Raw genomic sequence first — 19,199 nt, forward strand, 5'->3', positions numbered from 1 at the left:
ATTTTTTTTTTTAACTAAATTGTTTTCTGGGTATTGAGTTTTAGAAGTTCTTTATGTATTTTGGATACTAACCCTTTATCAGATATGTCACTTCCAAATATCTTCTCCCATTCCAAAGGTTAACTTTTAGTTTTGTTGATTGTTTCCTTTGCTGTACTTTTTATCTTGATGAAGATAAAGAGCTTTTTATCTTGATGAAGTCTTAGTATTTTATTTTTGCTTTTGTTTCCCTTGCCTCAGGAGACATAAGAAGTTGTTATGGCTGATGTCAGAGAGGTTACTGCCTGTGTTCTCTTGTAGGATTTTGATGGTTTCCTGTCTCATATTTAGTTCTTTCATACATTTTGTATTTATTATTGTGCATGGTATGAGAAAATGATCCAGTTTCATTCTTTTGTGTGTTGCTGTCCAGTTTTCCCAGCACCATTTGTTGTAAGGTCTTTTTACTATTGGGTCTTCTTTCCTGCTTTGTTGAAAATTAGTTGACCATATAGTAGTGGGCCAGCTGTGCTGCTTTATTTACGCTCCTTTCCACTTGGTACGTCCTCTCCCTTCCAAGTCTAGCCTCTACTAGTAGCAAATAGTCATCATTTAAGATTCATACCAAATGCTACCTTTTCCTAAAATTTACCCTGAAAGCCACATTTGGAAGTGAATTCTGCCTACTTTAAACTCCCACAATACTTTGTACTTTTCTTCATATATTTATTTTGCCTTGAATTATAATTATTCTTATACATGTCTTAAATTTATCAACTAGAGACTATCTTTGATGCCCTGTAGCCTAAGACAGTCTTAAAGAAGCAAAGTATTTGTTGACTTGAGATTACAGGTACAAAAGCCATCAAAATAGAAGTACTACTGTTGCATTTTTTTTTTAATTGGAAGATCATGACAGTATGGTAAAGATTATTACATACATGATCATTTTTGTTTCTTCGTATTTGAAAATGTTGTTAAATGTTACAAATGGTATAACTATATATGACATGTAATTATTGGTTTGGTGGAAAAGTTCATATTCTTGGCTATTTTATATTTTTTTAGAAAGGAGATAAATAAAAGGCTGAGATAGGTGGGTAGAACCTGCTGTTTTAATTTTGTTCACAGCAGTGGGTCAGATTATGTTCTTTTGGTGCTAGCTTTGATAATAAGCTTAATACAATATTGGAATTCAACAATTGGTTGTCTTTGGATGTATATATTCTTTTGTATTTATGGCTATGTGTGGGATTTCCAAACTGTTTAGAAAAAGTTTATGGTAAATAGTCTACCTCTCTCTAAATAGATTGTTTCCGTTATTACTTACTTTAGTATTCCATTGTTTGTTTCACTTGTTCTAAGTTTTCTTCAGATAAAGGCAATTAAAGCAAAACTTACTATGAGGGGTTGGGGAATTTCATATTGAATACCCATTCAAATTTTGAACAATATTCTTTATTTTAAACCTGTTTAAGATATGTCCTTTTCCTCTTCTGATTTACTGGTTTACTTTGACAAAAAAGAACTTAAACATTTTTATAAATAAGGGGTGCCTGGGTGGCTCAGTGGGTTAAGCCTCTGCCTTCCGGTCGGGTCATGATCTCAGGGTCCTGGGATAGAGCCCCACATTGGGCTCTTTGCTCAGCAGAGAGCCTGCTTCCCCCTCTACCTCTGCACTTCTGATCTCTCTCTCTCTGTGTCAAATAAATAAATAAAATCTTAAAAAAAAAGTTTTCAGGGGCGCCTGGGTGGTTCAGTGGGTTAAAGCCTCTGCTTTTGGCTCGGGTCATGATCCCAGGGTCCTGGGATTGAGCCCCGCATCGGGCTCTCTGCTCAGCAGCGAGCCTGCTTCCCCCTCTCTCTGCCTGCCTCTCTGCCTATTGTGATCTCTCTCTGTCAAATAAATAAATAAAATCTTAAAAAAAAAGTTTTTATAAATAATTATGTAGTGATAGAGATTTGGTTGTAATTTATTTATTAGGTTTTGAGCTCTTGGGTCTGTTAAACTGGAAATTCTGTGTTTTTATGATTTCTTTCATCTGAATTATGCATATCCTTGCTGTTCATTTGGCTGAACTCTTGAAGCATCTTAAAAATTTCTTTTCTTTTCTTTTCTTTTTTTTAACCTTTTAAGGGAGAAATTCTTTTATTAAGATAATCTCTTGAAAATGAACATTAGTCTTTTTCATCCTGTGTCACTTGGACCTTATGATACCATTAAGAAAGCAAAAAGTGGACAGGATACAATAACTCAAAGAAGGCTTTTGGCTTTTGAACTAAAACAGTGGGTAAAATTTCTACAAATTATAAGACTGACAAAAACACTCCTATTGTTAAAGTTTAGAAATATAATTTTTAAATATCCACTGGAATAATAATCAGATTAAAGTTATTAGTAATGTGATATTCTGAAAACGTTTGAAATTAACCAGGATGTATTAAATGATTAAAGTTTTAGTTCTGGTGACAGGAACTTAAATTCTCTTATATAAAATTACTATTATTGTTAATGCTAAATTATTATAAAAGTAGTACATGTTCATTTAAGAGAACTTGTAACATAATTCTAATAATAGCTAACTTTAGACTTTGTTATTTTGCTCTTCAGTATAAAGTTGTTTATTCCTCATAACAATCACGTGAGGACACATACTGTCACTTTTCCTATTTTACAGATGAGGAAACTGAGCACAGAGAAATGAAGGCACTTTAGGCCACACACTATTTGACCCCAGCAGTCTGGCCTTAGCCTCTGTGTTCTAACCTCTCTTCACCATGTAGTTAAGAATTTGGATTTTGAGATTGATGATTCACAGACCTGTACCCCTGAAGCAAATAATACATTATATGTTAATTAAAAAAAAAAGAATTTGGGAGCACCTGGGTGGCTCAGTGGGTTAAGCCTCTGCCTTCGGCTCAGGTCATGATCTAGGAGTTCTGGGATCGAGGCCTGCATGGTGCTCTCTGCTCAGCAGGGAGCCTGCTTCCCCCTCTCTCTGCCTGCCTCTCTGCCTGCTTGTGATCTCTGTCAAATAAATAAATAATTCTTTAAAAAAAAATAAAAAATTTTAAAAATTAAAAAAAAAGAATTTGGGTTTTGGGGCATTTGGGTGGCTCACTCCGATCAGTGTCTGCCTTTGGCTCAGGTCATGATCCTAGAGTCCCGGGATTAAGCCCCACATTGGGCTTCTTGCTCAGTGCGAAATCTACTTAATCACTTTCTCTCCGTCCCTCTGCCCCTCCCGCTGCTCATGCTTTTTCTTTCTCTCAAGTAAATAAATAAAAACTTAAAAAAAAAAAAAAAGAATTTGGGTTTTGGAGGAAGAGAGACCTGGGCTAAAATCAAAGCTACTACTTCTATTCTGGGGACAAGAGCCTGTCTCGACCTCTCAGAGGTTCTCAGAGGCTCAGAGATCTTATGTAAGGAAGAATATAAGTATTCTTACTTAGAAAACAAGAGTTGTTTGGGGGTAAAATGAAATATTGTATGTTAACTGCTTAACACACTGTTTAGCAGACACTATACTTGTTCAGTAGATGATGAGTATTATTATAACAAATACTGATAAGCAAAATGAAAAATAGTCCCCAAAAGAAAATAACCATTATTAGCATTTTGAGGCGTATCCTCCCAGTCTTTTAAAAGTGTGTTTCTTGATTTTGTTAATGTATTTTCTTTGATTTATATTATTTTCTTCATTGTATAACTTTGTTTTACACAAATGGCAGGAAAGCTTGAATTTGTATCACTTAGCAGTAAGGCCAACCTGTCAGCTTCTGTGCTAGCCAAAACGTTTTTCTCCCTCTGTTTAGGAGTTACTAAGTAGAGGTAGAAGAGGACATAGAAGTACATTTTTCTTTTTAAACAAAAATGGGATAATGTTTAAATTAAAAATCTGCAAGTAAACAAAATGTAGGGTATTAGAAGTAGGCAAGAGAACATGTGCTTGTATTAATGTTATTAAAATAAGAGTGAAACACCACTGTCAGAAGAGTTAGTTGTTAGCTGAAGACCCCTTATCCGAATAAATAGTTCTATTGAATGTAGACTGTTTCTTCCTGATGAGTGAGATTGTAGAAGTCTGACTATATATTGCATTGTTAAAGAAATTTGCTGGGTGTGGTATAGCAGTAACTAATCCCCCTTTCCATTGCCTTAGCAGCAAGTGGCTAAATGGTCTTTTTTGTTTTCCTTTTAGGTCTACACACAATGAGCTGGAAAAGAATCGGTGAGTCAGTTATGAGTGCAGCTTTCATTTACATTAAAAAGCAAACTCAATGTTTTACCTGTGAAAATAATGTAATAGCATGTATGTAGTTATATTTTTATTTTTTAAATGTATAGGATATCGTGATTCTGGTATATATGTATTAAAAAAAGACTTAAATAGTAAGTTTATACTGTCTAAACTGGAGGACATCAGTAAATCTTAAGCTCATTTGAATTTTGAGTTTATGGTGTAGCCGCCTTTCTTTATGTCTCTGAAAACAGGTTAACTGTGAAAGGCTTATGATTTAAATATGGTCATGCTATAGGTAGACAGAATAAAGGTTTCTGTAGTGTAGCTAATAAATAATAGTACAAATTGTCGGTCATTGGATTTCTCTTTCTTTGCAGTTTCTTCATTCATTTGTTCATTTACTCATCATCCATTCAACAAATCTTTATTGAGCATGAAGTCTATGTCAGTGCCAGGCAGGCATACTGCTTTAGATAAGAAATACAAGAATGTGTGATGTAGAGGACATAGAAGTACATTTTTCTTTTTAAACAAAAATGGGATAATGTTTAAATTAAAAATCTACAAGTAAGGGGCGCCTGGGTGGCTCAGTGGGTTGAGCCTCTGCTTTCGGCTCAGGTCATGATCTCAGGGTCCTGGGATCGAGCCCCGCATCGGGCTCTCTGCTCAGCGGGGAGCCTGCTTCCTCCTCTCTCTCTGCCTGCCTCTCTGCCTACTTGTGATCTCTGTGTGTCAAATAAATAAATAAAATCTTAAAAAAAAAAATCTACAAGTAAACAAAATGTAGGATATTTTTGTCCTTGAGGAGCTTCCAGCTTCCTGGGGGAGACAGACAGGTAATTAAAATACTGTATAGTGTGGTGAGTATGGTAATGGAGAAGCAGAAGGTGCTGAAAGATTCCTTTGGAGAGTCATCTGATTTTCTTTTGAGGGAGTTTTGGAAGGCTCTACAGAGGATGGTGAGTGAGTACTGTATATTGAGAAAACTCCAAGACACTCAGTATGAGTACTGTATTTAAGATTGTAGCAGGATGTAAGCCAAGCCAGATTATTGACAACTATGCTGAAGAGTTCGGGCTGCTTCTGAGAACAATGGGACGCAGTTCAGTGATTTTTTTTTTTTTTAAGATTTTATTTATTTATTTGACAGAGAACACAAGTAGGCAGAGAGACAGGCAGAGAGAGAGAGAGGAGGAAGTAGGTTCCCTGCTGAGCAGAGAGCCCGATGTGGGGCTCGATCCCAGGACCCTGAGATCATGACCTGAGCGGAAGGCAGAGGCTTAACCCACTGAGCCACCCAGGCGCCCCCAGTTCAGTGATTTTTAAGATGGGTTGTTATGTGATCAGATTTGTAAAATTTTCCTTTGGAAAATTATTTTGGCCATAATGTGAACACTTGGTTGATTGGGAGAAGGAATCTCAGAGGCAAGAAAACTCTTTTGGAAGCTATTGGAAGCTTCCAATGTAAGGGATGATGGTAATTATTGGAGATAGAAGTAGAATAAAGAGACTCTGGGGAGTAGAATCAGTAGAAACTGGTGGTTAGTTGACCATGGAAGGCTAGGTTTTAGATAGTATTACTGTTTACCAAGAAAGGGAATGCAGGAAGAGGACAAGTTTGGGAGAGAAGATGAGGATTGTATGAGTACAATATTTTGTTTTTGATACAGAGATTAGATTAGTAAACAATGAACTGAAATAATCTGCATCAGCCATTTTTGACAAACAAGATTTCCATGACCTTCAATTTTTTTGTCCTACCTTTTTTTTTTTTTTTTTAAATAGAAGGGACTTGGGGGCCTGGGTGGCTCAGTGGGTTAAGCCACTGCCTTCGGCTCGGGTCATGGTCTCAGGGTCCTGGGATCGAGTCCTGCATCAGGCTCTCTGCTCGGCGGGGAGCCTACTTCCCTCTCTCTCTCTGCCTGCCTGTCTGCTTGTGATCTCTGTCAAATAAATAAATAAAATCTTTTAAAAATAAATAAATAAATAAAAATTAAAAAAATAAAAATAAAATAGAAGGGACTTTACAAAGATTGACTAACCTAACTACCTCACTGCAGATGAATTTAAATGTCAAGTTCTCCTTAACAGGCTCTGCATAGTCCTCCAGGCTGACTTAGTGGCTTTTACTACTGTGTTTGAACAATGCTGTGTTCATCTCTCTTGTTGTAAAACTTACTCAGGTAGTATTGCAATTATCCGTTCATATGTCTCTTTCTGCTGAATGACTACGACTGCCTCAAAGGGAGAGATTTTTTCTTTTAAGATTTTATTTGTCAGAGAGAGAGAGAGAGAGCACAAGCAGGGGGAGCTGCCAGAGGGGGAAAGCAGGCTCCCCACTGAGCAAGGAACTTGATGATTTGGGACTGGATCCCAGGATCCTGGGAACATGACCTGAGCCTAAGGCAGATGCTTAATTGACTGAGCCACCCAGGCATCCCGAGAGATTCTGCTTTGTACAGTTTTGTAACCTCAGTACCTAGCATTTGATGCATTTATAGTTGATAGAAGCATAATATTGAGTGAAGCAGTATTAAAACTGGAGCAAAGTTAAGTGGTCTCGTAAAAAACTGCTTTGTGGCAAAGCAGTTTGGTAAACCTTACATTTTATTTATTTATGTTAAAGATTTTTATTTATTTTACAGAGAGAACACAAGGGGAGTGGGAGAAGCAGACTCCCCACTGAGCAGGGAGCCCAACACGGGGCTTGGTGACCTGAGCCAAAGGCAGACGCTTAACAACTGAGCCACCCAGGCGCCCCCCAACCTTTCATTTTAAAGAATCTCTTCTCTGCCTTTTATTTCTGGTGTGTTAAAGGAAGTAGCTGGCTAGTTTAAACATGGCGAAGACACTAAGAAGTGACAGCTCTGAGGATTCTAAAATTAAAACCTTATATTGTATTTTAAATTAGAGCATAGAGTATATATTGGACCACATGTTTTAAATACTGATAAACGTGGCTTTCATAATTATTTCACCCACCTTAATGTAGTCCTTGGGAGACCCTCATTGGAAAGCTGGCAAAAACCTTTAACACTGAAGAGACTCTTCAGTGAACTGTTTAGAATGGAGCTTTTTTAAGTCATTGAGTAAATTTTATTTAATGCATTCCATGTATCAATTCTGACTTCTTGATAACTTTATCACCCATATTATTACTTTGATATGTCCTAAAGTTGTTTAATATAGCATCTGTCTGTGGCACAGGTATAACATGCAGCTTTTGCTGGATATTATATGAACGCCAGTGTCTCCAGTGAAGGCATTTTTTCCCATTTTATTTACTTAGGTCAAAGACTCTCTCTCTCTCTTCTTTTTTTAAAGATTCTATTTATTTATTTACTTGAGAGAGACAGAGACAGAAGGAGTGTGCAGAAGCAGAGGGAGAAGCAGACTCCCCGATGATCAGGGAGCCCCATGTGGAGCTCGATCCCAGGACCCTGGGATCAGGACCCTGAGATCAGGACCTGAGCCCAAAGGCAGACGCTTAACCAACTAAGCCACCCAGGTGCCCCAGGTTTAAGACTCTCTGGCTGATTTCCTACCCTACCTCCCTTAAGACATGATTCTCTCATCCTCTTCTGTTTTCTTCTTTCTCCTTTCCTCTCTTCCTTGAGGCTTAATTGAAAGGTAATATAGAATTAATCTTTCCCAGATGCATTTGTTTTTAAAAGGGGTAGTTGTCAATATAAATAAATCTCAGCTTTAGTGGAATGTGTCAGAAGGTGAGTGCCAAAGGAAGAATCCAATTTAATAACCTGCACTCTACTTCTGAAAAGTTAGAGGCTGTGATCTAGCAAAAAATACAAATATTGGTAAACACAGGATGATTTAAAGTGAAGGAGGTGTTTTAGTCAAATAGCAAGAAGGCAGCACAGGAATACTTTTTAAATTTACATCTGTATTGTTATTACCTTTTTAAGCCCCCACCTGTTCTATTTAATGGTTCTCCTCCCCTGCGCCGGACCAAGACAACATTTTTATTTGATATATTAAAGAAAAAAGTTAACCTGGGTTTGCCTTTCATTTGCTTTTGAGTGTGAATTTACATGAGGAAAGTAATTCACTATCAAAAGGGTAATTTGATTTTGTCTTCATTCTGAGAAGATATTCCTAAAGTAATTTATAATCTTGAGATTTTGCCACTTTACATATGATATATTATGTCAGGAGTTACTTTTTTTAAACTTGGTTTAATATCTTGCATATAAAGCTGCTCTGAGTTAGTGTTTTTTATTGCAGCAAAGCAATGAGAATTAATGTAGATGATTTTAAATTGTTAGTGATTAACAGAAGAATTCCAAATTAAGGCTATCCCAAAGCCCTATGATTGTTGAAGCCCTGGTTCTGGCCTCAAAGAGAGAATACCCGGCAAACGTTGAGGTCCATACTCCTGCATCTCAGAGGAAAGCCTCATGGTAGAGATTTGGAATCTGGCAAGCCGATTGTAGTTTGGCTTACAATTACCCCAGTATGCAGATAGGCCAGTAGGAAGCTTAGGGTAGTTTCGGGACTTATCAAGGAATTCAGATTTTCTTGGATAAGTCCTAGGGCTTTATTTCTGCCTGAAGCCTGGATGGTTACACTGAGTCTACTCTAGATAGTTCAAAGACTTTGTTACTTGTATCCTCCCCTTGTGCCCCAAGACCCATAATGGCTTGAAACTGGCTCTGGAGGTGGAAGTAAAAGAGAAGCAGAGTACATTTAGATGTTCTGCATTCCTCAGGAATCTGTATGTGTCATTTCATGGGGAAATTAATGAATCTTTGAGATTTAAGGTTTAAGAATTTCATGTTATCCATTGGCTTATCAGTTGAATCCTTACCAGAGGAAAAAAAAAGCCATTCAGTACAGATTTTAGATCACTTCATTGCTTTTTCATTTTCTTAATTGAAATACGGGTGATGTTTTTGAAAGAGTCAACAATTTTAACAGGGCTTCAGCAGACTTTAATGGTCAAGAACCTTAGTGCTGACGGCAGGAGAGGCCATTCAACCCTAATAGCTGTCATTCCTTTGAAACAAAAGGCTCACCGTTATTGCAATTTTGGCAAAGCTAGATGGGCCAAATGAGGATACTGGCAGAACAGAAGTGCCTGAGTATTTGGGATAATAAAGAAGCAGTTCCGATGAATGGTAATGGTGTTCTCCATATAGAGACTCTCTCATATTTCTGAGGGAAAGATGAAAATGACATTTATGCAATACTTACTGTATTCCCGCACTATGCAAGACTATTATGTAATCCTATAAGGTAGGAAGGTGACAGTATAGGCTAAAGTGTTACTGAAAACTAGCCATTTTGACCATCATAACTACAATTTGAAGCAAGATGATGGGAACACAAAAGCAACCCTAACCATGGTTCCATCTAATCTTAAATATGATAGCTATATGTAATATCAGTCTTTATCTTCAGTAATGATTAATAAATACCATGTTTGGCATTGTGGTAGATAAAGTGATGTATGAGATACTGACTTTATCCTATCCTTGAGGTTAAGGACATTATAGTTTGGTAATTATGGATTTCATCTTTTAGTACTAGGATCTAGTTTAGTTACCAGTAAATGTCTAGAAAGGTGTATTAAAAGTATTTTCCCAATGAATCTTGGAACACTCAAAAAATAAAATGAAATGAAATAAAATAAAAATAATTTTTAAAAAGTGTTCTTCAAGTTGAAGGTTGAAACCCACTAGTAGTCTGTGCAATCATTTTAGTGAGTCATTTTGAAAAAGGAAATTTAAAAGAGTATGAAATACCAAAGTGCATTGCTTGAAGAAAAGTTAAATGGAGAATTTTGAAACTTGTACATACTTTTATGATATAAAACACTGTGGTCATAGAGAAAAAGCCACTGCTCCGAATTGTGAAGGAGAATGAATGTATGCTGAATCATGAAGAAGAGATAGAATTTGAATCTATGGAAAAAATAAGGGAAGGGGTCAGTGTGATTAGAGCCATGGAAGGGGACATCATAAGCTGTCTTCAGGACAGAGTGGACAGACATTAGTGCAAGAGTAAAGTCTATCAGATTAACAGTGGGAAATGAGGCCAGAAAAGTGTTTTGGGATTACATTGTACAATGTTATTGAATGTTACGGAATTTGGATTTTCTTTTGTTGAGAGCGGTGAGTTTTTGAGGCTTTTGAAGCAAAGAGATAGTATGATCAAAGCATTTATAAAGAAAAAAAGTACAGTCTAGGTTTAGAAGCTAGGAGACTAGTGTGGGTGCTTTTGAAGTAGTTCATGTAGTCATAGGATACAGGAACCAGCACTCAGGTGATGGACTTGGGAACAGCTAGGAAGAGAGAGGACTAAGAAACACCATAAAGAAAGAATATTATTTTCAGTTAACTACTACCATTCAGTTTTCCTTCCAATTCATTCTTCACATAGCAGCAAGAGTGATCCTCTTAAATGACATATCAGGGGTGCCTGGGTGGCTCAGTGGGTTAAAGCCTCTGCCTTTGGCTCAGGTCATGATTCCAGATCCTGGGATCAAGCCCCAGACTGGGATCTCTGCTCAGCAGGGAGCCTGCTCCCCCTCCTCTCTCTGCCTGCCTCTCTGTCTGCTTGTGATCTCTGTCTGTCAAATAAATAAATAAAATCTTAAAAAAAAGAAAAAGAAAAGGACATATCAGATCATGTCTTTTCTACTTATAATTCCTCCACAGGAGGAATTACTTTACCTAATTCCTGTTGCAATTAGGTAAAATCTATGACCTATGAAGTCCTACAACTCTATCCCTTGTCTCCTATGATCAAGCTGACACTGCATGGTTTCTTTTCCTGAAACACATCATGTTAATTTTCATCCTAAGGCTTTTGCACTTCTACCTTCTGCTTGGAAAACCCTTGCTCTACTAGTTCTTCATCATTGTTTAGTTGTCAGGTCATCTCCTTAGAGGACAATAATTGTTCCCCAGTCACTCTCTGTCCTGTTGCCTTTTCTGTCCCCTTAACATTTATCTGTGTCTGAATTATTTGTGTTTCGATTACTGGACTTCTTTGATAGAATGTATGTTTCAGGAAGGCAGGGACTTTGTTTTATTTACCCTTTACACAAAGCAGACATTCAGTTAGTATTTATTGAATGAAAAAATGATTATATGTGCTATTGAGTATATCCATAATCAATAGTATATGTAGTTGAATTCTAATGGCTTAAGTGAAAAATGACAACAACAAAAATACATGAGAGTTCAGCAGGCATATTATTATAGTAAAATAATTTCATAGGATGTATATGGAAAACAATGAATTTTTTAAAAGATTTTATTTACTTATTTGAGAGAGTGAGTGAGAACAGAGATCGTGAGAGAGAGAGAGATCATGGACAGGGAGAGGGGTAGAAGGAGAAGCAGACTCCCTGCCAAGCAGGGAGTCCTATGTGAGGCCAATCCCAGGACCATGGGATCATGACCTGAGCCGAAGCAGGTGCTTAACCAACTGAGCCACCCAGGTGCCCAAAAACTTAATGAATTCTTAAAACACAAATTATATGAAAAAAACTTGATAATTGGGAACATCTTAAAAGGTTTTTACCATAACAGATTTTATCTTGGTATCAGAAGAGAATCAAAAACTAATTGATTCTTTCAGTTCATTAGGATATTATATAGTGCGCTAAGGCACAGACATGTAATTTTGTAAAGAGGAATAGTTTACCTGATGGAGTTCATGCTCCACTTGTCTCCACTCCATGTCTTTATTTCTTTCTCATTCTGTGAGTTGAAAATGCCAAGTATTTTTACAGGGCAAAGATTTATATATACTCGGAGACTAAAATATCATAAATAATTTCAACTTTTTTGTATTAGAATTTTTGATGTATTAGTTACATTTATCCCAGTGGTTTGAACATGATAAAGAATACGATATTTCTTCCTTAGACTATCTACATATCCAATCCCCATTTGACATGAATATTTTGACAGAGTGATTGCTTTGGTCTACCTTATCCTAGAACAAAACAGAATACTAAATCTTTGTAACCATGGGTTAGGCAGTGGTTTCTTAGTATATTACCTGATTATTTAGGATTCCTTGGAAGGAGGAGCATACAGTAACTGGTTTTAGCTGCATATTTTGGGTGTTGGTATAACATTTCTTAAAAAGAGCATGCACTTTTATAAATAGTGAGTACATTTTAGAAAAAATTTACGTTTGTTAGGAGGAAAAGAAATTACCGGATTGGTTTGGCAGAACTTTCACTGAAACTCTTATCTCAACTAATAGTACCTAAGGATATTTACTTGCATTAAAGACAGGTTATGGGGTTAGGAAAACTAAACTTTTATTGTAAGTTTGAAATATATGACTATAGCTGAATCAAAAGTCCACAGTTGGGATTGGTTGGGTTCAGTAATTTTGGGAAGTTTAGTCAAAAACTCTTGGCCTTGGTTTATTACTAGATAATAAATCTCAGTATGAAAATACCTTATAGTAACTTCCTAAGCCTGGTAAAGGGCATTTTTGAAAACCCAAAACTAACATCATACTGTGGTGAAAGACTAAATGCTCTCCCCTAAGATCAGGAATAAAACAAGTATGTCTGCTCTTACAGCTTCTGCTCAACATTGTTCTGGAGGTTCTAGCCACGGCAGTTAGGCAAAAGAAAGAAATAAAAAGCATCAAGATCGGAAAGCAAGTAATAAATCCATTTTTATCCGCGTATGATATTATAGTCAGATGTATGGAAAATTTTTAGGAATCCACATATACAAAAAACCTATTAGAGCTCATAACCAAATTTAGAAGAGTTGGATGATTCAGGATTGACACACAAAAAACAATTGTGTTTCTATATACCAGTCTGAAAATGAATTTATGAGAACAATTTCATTTAGAGTAACATCCAAAAGAATAAAATTAACCTAGGAATAAATTTAACCAAGGAAGCAAAAGATTTGTATCCTGAAAACTACTACTTAATGTTGTTCAAGTGGCAATACTCCCTATATTGATCTACAGATACAGTGCAAAACCTGTCAAAATCCCAGTTTCCTTTTTAATAGGAATTGATAACTGATTTTAAAGTTCATATGGAAATGCAAGGTACCCAGAAGAATCAAAACAATCTTGGGCGCCTGGGTGGCTCAGTGGGTTGAGCCGCTGCCTTCGGCTCAGGTCATGATCTCAGCGTCCTGGGATCGAGTCCCGCATCAGGCTCTCTGCTCGGCGGGGAGCCTGCTTCCTCCTCTCTCTCTCTCTGCCTACTTGTGATCTCTCTCTGTCAAATAAATAAATAGAATCTTTAAAAAAAAAAAAAATCTTGAAAAGAACAAAATTGGAAGGCTCATACTTCCTTATTTCAAAACTTACTGTTATGCTTCATAATCAAGGCCACGTGGTATTGGCCAAAGAACAGACTTATAGACCGATGGAATGAAGTCTGGAGGTAATAACTCACATTTGTGATGTGCCAGAGACAGTTTTTTGACAAGGATACCAAGATAGTTTAGTGTCTTTTCAGCAAGTGGTAGCTGATACACTGGATATCTACAAGAAAAGAATGAAGTTGGATTCCTACCTCATACCATATGTAAAAATTAACTTAAATGAATCCTAGACCTGAATCAAGAGCTAAAACTATAAAATTCCTAGAAAATGAGAGTAAATCTTTGTGACTGTGTGCTAGGCAGTGATTTCTTATATATGACATAAAAGTACAAGCAACAAAAGAAAAAATAGATAACATTGAACTTTATCAAAATTAAAAATGTTTGTGCTTCAGAGGATACCATCAAGAAAGTGAAGACAAATCCCAGAATTGGAGAAAATACTTGTAAAGCATATATCCAGTAGGAGACCTGAATCCAGAATATAGAAGAAGCTTTTAAAACTAAACAATAAAAAACCCAATATTAAAAAATGGGCAAAAGATTTGAACACTTATTTCTCCAAAGAAAATATACAAATGACCAATAAGCACATGAAAAGGTGTTCAACATTAGTGGTCTTTAGGGAAATGCTAATCAAAAACTATGTGATATCACTTCATATTCACTAGTGGCTAACTTAAACTCAACAACTTCGTGGTCATCCATTCATCAGATCAGTCACCATAGGTTGGTAGAAAGGTCAGAAAGAATTGACTGACCTTATAGTTTGGCACTTAAAAGTAGTTATGTCATTATCATCTGATGGTGCTACACAAATGACTCAACACTTTATTACTTAAGACAGGTAATTAACCACAGATAAGTTTCCAATATATGATATGGTGCTGCTACCTACTACTGTCGGTACTTGATAATAAGTCAAGTTTGAGCTCTGTCACATATAAGAAGGGTATATTTAAAGGTCTTTAAGAACCTCTAATTAACAATGAAATTTTGTTAAAATTTTTACAATAATTTGTTTATTTACAATAATTTGTAAAATTTACAATAATTTGTAAAATTTACAGAAGTTTGTAAAATAATTACAAAATTAAGACCATATATTGAAAGGATGTATTAATGGTGTAAGTTTCATTTGAAGTGTAATAAAATGCAACCTGATTGTGTTTTAGGGGCCTTAAACAACAAGTTGTAAAAGTATAGTTGTGGAGGGAAGGAGAAATAGCATTGTACAGAGACCAGGAAATAGCTACTGATCTGGTTTTCTGATTAGGCAAATAAAATGATGGCTACTTTCCTTTTTAGTCTAAAGATGGAAAACTGACACCCATATTTTTAATTTATGTAAAAGTTCTGGAGAAGATAATTTTATTCTTTGTACTTTTTTAGATAGTAGGAGTCCAGTTACAGTACTGAGTTATTGAGAGCAACTATAGGACACTAAAAAAGTAGTTGTACATTGGAAAATAGGAGATATTATTTAATAGAGTTTTTCTACTTTTGAAGCCATAGAACCGATAAATGTGGATGCTAACATTATCCAACAGTATTCAAAGTACCGCCATTATTAGTCATGGAGACCTATAATTGATTCATTTACTTTTGTATGCAAGAAAATGAATATTTTAACCATATTTTTATAGGGATAGGAATGGTGAAAACTGCAGATAAACTAAAAATAGCTGTCAGAGTGCAGAGATGGGCACCTGTTGAAATTAAATGTTATATGAGAAAGAGATGAAGTAATTAGTGGGTTTTGGAGATAAAATTTATGGTTAATAAAGGAAGCGTAGCCAAGATAAAATTACACATCTAAAATGCAGCCTATGCAATGAAGTCATTGCATTAGTATCTAGCTAGATTCACAGTTTCTATATTGACCTTTGTCAGAAATAGCATATTAAGGTTAAGCTTTCTACTCCCTGACCCAGGTTGCAAGGTGATAGAGGCTGACTCAGGCAAGAATTACATGCTAAAACCAATTGTTCTCAGAACTTAAGCTGTACAGTTTCTAAACATTGAAATCACGTCTACAACTGATAACATGGGAAGAGATGAGGTCATTAGGTCTTAAAAATAATCCAGAAGTATTATAACTTGAAACTCTAAAATTATGTCTAGAAATAAATAATTGTTAGACTTTAAATAATTGACATGATGAATATTATTTACCATGGTGAATGTGTAGCACCTTTTCATCCAAGTGATTGCACAGTGTATATCTCTGTGCAACTATAACTTGTTTAAGAAAACACTTTCTCTCAAACCGTGAATTCGTATTTTTTTTAAAGATTTTATTTATTTATTTGACAGAGAGAGATCACAAGTAGGCAGAGAGCAAGCAGAGAGAGAGCGGGGAAAGAGACTCCCTGCAGAGCAGAGAGCCTGATGCAGGGCTCTATGCGGGGCTCGATCCCAGGACCCTGAGATCATGACCTGAGCTGAAGGCAGAGGCTTAACCCACTGAGCCACCCAGGTGCCCCTGAATTTGTATTTTTAAAAAAGGGAATAGTTTCATTAATGAACTTTCCTGGCATAGTTTAGATGATAAAGTATACAAAATTTATTTTTTTTTAATTTTTTATTGTTTATAAATATATATTTTTATCCCCAGGGGTACAGGTCTGTGAATCGCCAGGTTTACACACTTCACAGCACTCACCAAAGCACATACCCTCCCCAATGTCCATAACCCCACCCCCCTTCTCCCAACCCCCCTCCCCCCAGCAACCCTCAGTTTGTTTTGTGAGATTAAGAGTCGCTTATGGTTTGTCTCCCTCCCTATCCCATCTTGTTTCATGGATTCTTCTCCTACCCACTTAAGCCCCCATGTTGCATCACCACTTCCTCATATCAGGGAGATCATATAATAGTTGTCTTTCTCTGCTTGACTTATTTCGCTAAGCATGATACGCTCTAGTTCCATCCATGTTGTCGCAAATGGCAAGATTTCGTTTCTTTTGATGGCTGCATAGTATTCCATTGTGTATATATACCACATCTTCTTTATCCATTCATCTGTTGATGGACATGTAGGTTACCCTAAAGATACAAACGTAGTGATCCAAAGGGGCACATGCACCTGAATGTTTATAGCAGCAATGTCCACAATAGCCAAACTATACAAAATTTATTTTATATGCATCTTTGAGGAATATGTTTGATCCATAAAACTGGTTCTACCTTTTATACTGATACTCATAATAATAAGATAGCAGCAGAATTCTACTAGACTTTGAGGCAATGTGCTTTTTTGGCGAATTCCTTTGCCGCATATAGTAATGAGTATGGTATAAATGCTCTGATAAATATTGGTTTAATAGTAGTAGTAACTGAAAGTCGAGTACTTTTTCTTAAGCCGGCATCTTCTGCATTTAAAGAAATTTCTATTTTGGTAGAAATTTTGACAATTAAAGCATGCCAAGACGTTTATCAGTAAAAAACCTTTTTATTACATGAGAGATTTCTTTAGTATCTTACATTTCTTTATCTTTTAAAAGCTTAGGTTCACTTGATACATTTTAGCTGTTGCAGAGAAGAGAATAATTATTTTGTACTTGCTTATATTTTTCTATTTGTTCTAGCGATTAATGCCAATTGCAAGTCCCATGGGTGTTACTAGTGAAAAACCACAAGTCTAAAGAAGAATTCAGTAATGAGAATAAAATTTTCTAATATAGTTACTTGCTAACAGCTCTTGAAGGACAGATTTGCTTAGAAAATAATTAACAGCCCTGGGATAAACACATGACATGTTTCTTATATCTTCTAACTCAAGAGAAGTTGAAACTTAATGAACTCGTGACTTTGTTTTTTTGTTGTTATCTTGGGGAAAGCTAATGGAGAAAGGTAGATTTTAATACCAAACATGGTTTAAGAGCTAAATTCTTGAAAAGGATACCTAGAATCCAACACAAATAAATTCTTTGCAGATTTGTAATCTGTTGTGAGAATTGTACCAGAAGTCAGAAAGTAATGATTTTCCTTTCATCTCTACTACTGATAGGCTGTGGGTGTTATATATGAATTATTTGATTTCTTTGGGTCTTGCTTTCCCTGACAGTAAAAGGAAGAGACCTAAATGATTTCTGAATTCCCTTCTTACATGAAAAGTTTTAGAGTTTTATGAATTTTAAGTTTAGCAATCGTAGGAATATTTTTTTTTTAAGATTTTATTTATTTATTTGACAGAGAGAGAGAGAGATCACAAGCAGGCAGAGAGGCAGGCAGAGAGAGAGGAGGAAGCAGGCTCCCTGTTGAGCAGAGAGCCTGATGCGGGGCTCGATCCCAGGACCCTGAGATCACGACCCGAGCCGAAGGCAGCGGCTTAACCACTGAGCCACCCAAACGCCCCTCGTAGGAATATTTTTATTCTGTTGTCTGTAAAACTTTTTCCTGATACAATGTATGTGTCTATGCATGCAGCAACACCCCCAACACACACACACAAAATGAAAGAACAGCTGGAAAAATAAGCTTAGATCCTCACTTCATTCAAAATTTGGGATTCTGTAAAATATCTAAAGATTATTGTAACATATGGTGCTATGGCTATAATGATAAAAGCCCGTTTTGTAAGTACTTACTTTGTAATGATAAATAATAAATAGTTCTATAAAACCAGAATTTATACTGGGAAACCTATGTGTCTGTGTGTATATAAATAATAAAAATATGTTCCTCAAAGCTGTATACATGCACAAGAAAGATAGGTATGATTCTGAAATTCAAACACTATTGAATATTTAGGACCTTGTTCCTTTTGGAAAAATGCTTTTCATTGACTTCTAAGGAAATGTAGAAAGTTAATCTGTAAATGTTATTGTGCTAAATCTTTGTGTTTTTTTTCCCACTCTGAGTAGTTTATATCTGCTCAGACTCTAGAAATCCTGTTTTGTGATTATAACTGTATCATATTACTGTATCAGATCAGTCATTTTAACAGGCCCCTGTGATCATTAAATGAGATATGCCACACCAGGGGGGAAAAAGCACATAGCTGTTAAACAGAACTTTAAGGAAGGAAGGCTTAGCTTATTTAAAACATTTTGTCTATAAACAGTCTATAGACAAAGTAGCTGTAGGTCAATATATTGGAATCTTTCTTCCTTACCATTTGAAGAACCAAAGTAGCTTTTCAGTAATGTCCTCACTGCTTTGTTGGTCTGCCAACCCCTAATCTGGGGACATCTTAACTGTCCATCTGTCCTCTTTTCCCCACCTTGTTTCAAGTTGCTAAGGGCTGCTGGAAATGAGATGTGCTAAGTCCGCTAGAAATTTATGCTGTCTCTAACTGTAACCTCTTTGTGGATCAGCCGTTTTCACTTCTTACTGTCTCCTTACAGCGTTTACCAACAGTGACTATTCAACCTTACTGTTATTTTTTAATGCCCCCAGCAGAGTGTGAGGCAAAAACGCAAGCTAGGAGTCATCAAAATCACATTCTAGTTTACGGATAGGGCTTCCGTTTCTTTAAAATTAGGTGTAGGATTAAATGATCCTTAAGATCCTTTCTAGTCCAAAAAAATTCTGTGATTTCTAGTGCCTAATCCTACTTTTTACTCAGTTCTAGTTTTTGAACCAAGAGTTAGAACCCATATCCCTTTACGCCTAGTCTAAAGGCATTTCC

At 36.2% G+C, this 19,199-nt stretch overlaps 1 protein-coding gene across 2 annotated transcripts in view; it reads left to right on the forward strand.

The window, feature by feature from the left end:
• Nucleotides 1-19,199, forward strand: part of MXI1 (MAX interactor 1, dimerization protein) — an 83,628-nt gene that overhangs the window by 40,314 nt on the left and 24,115 nt on the right. For both annotated transcript variants that reach the window (XM_044240484.1, XM_044240485.1), the window contains exon 3: nucleotides 4,182-4,211. In XM_044240484.1, coding sequence (XP_044096419.1) covers nucleotides 4,182-4,211 — 30 coding nt within the window. The remainder of the gene's footprint in view (nucleotides 1-4,181; nucleotides 4,212-19,199) is intronic.

The sequence above is a fragment of the Neovison vison genome, chromosome 2, assembly GCF_020171115.1.
Source record: "Neovison vison isolate M4711 chromosome 2, ASM_NN_V1, whole genome shotgun sequence".
Lineage (NCBI taxonomy): Eukaryota > Metazoa > Chordata > Mammalia > Carnivora > Mustelidae > Neogale > Neogale vison.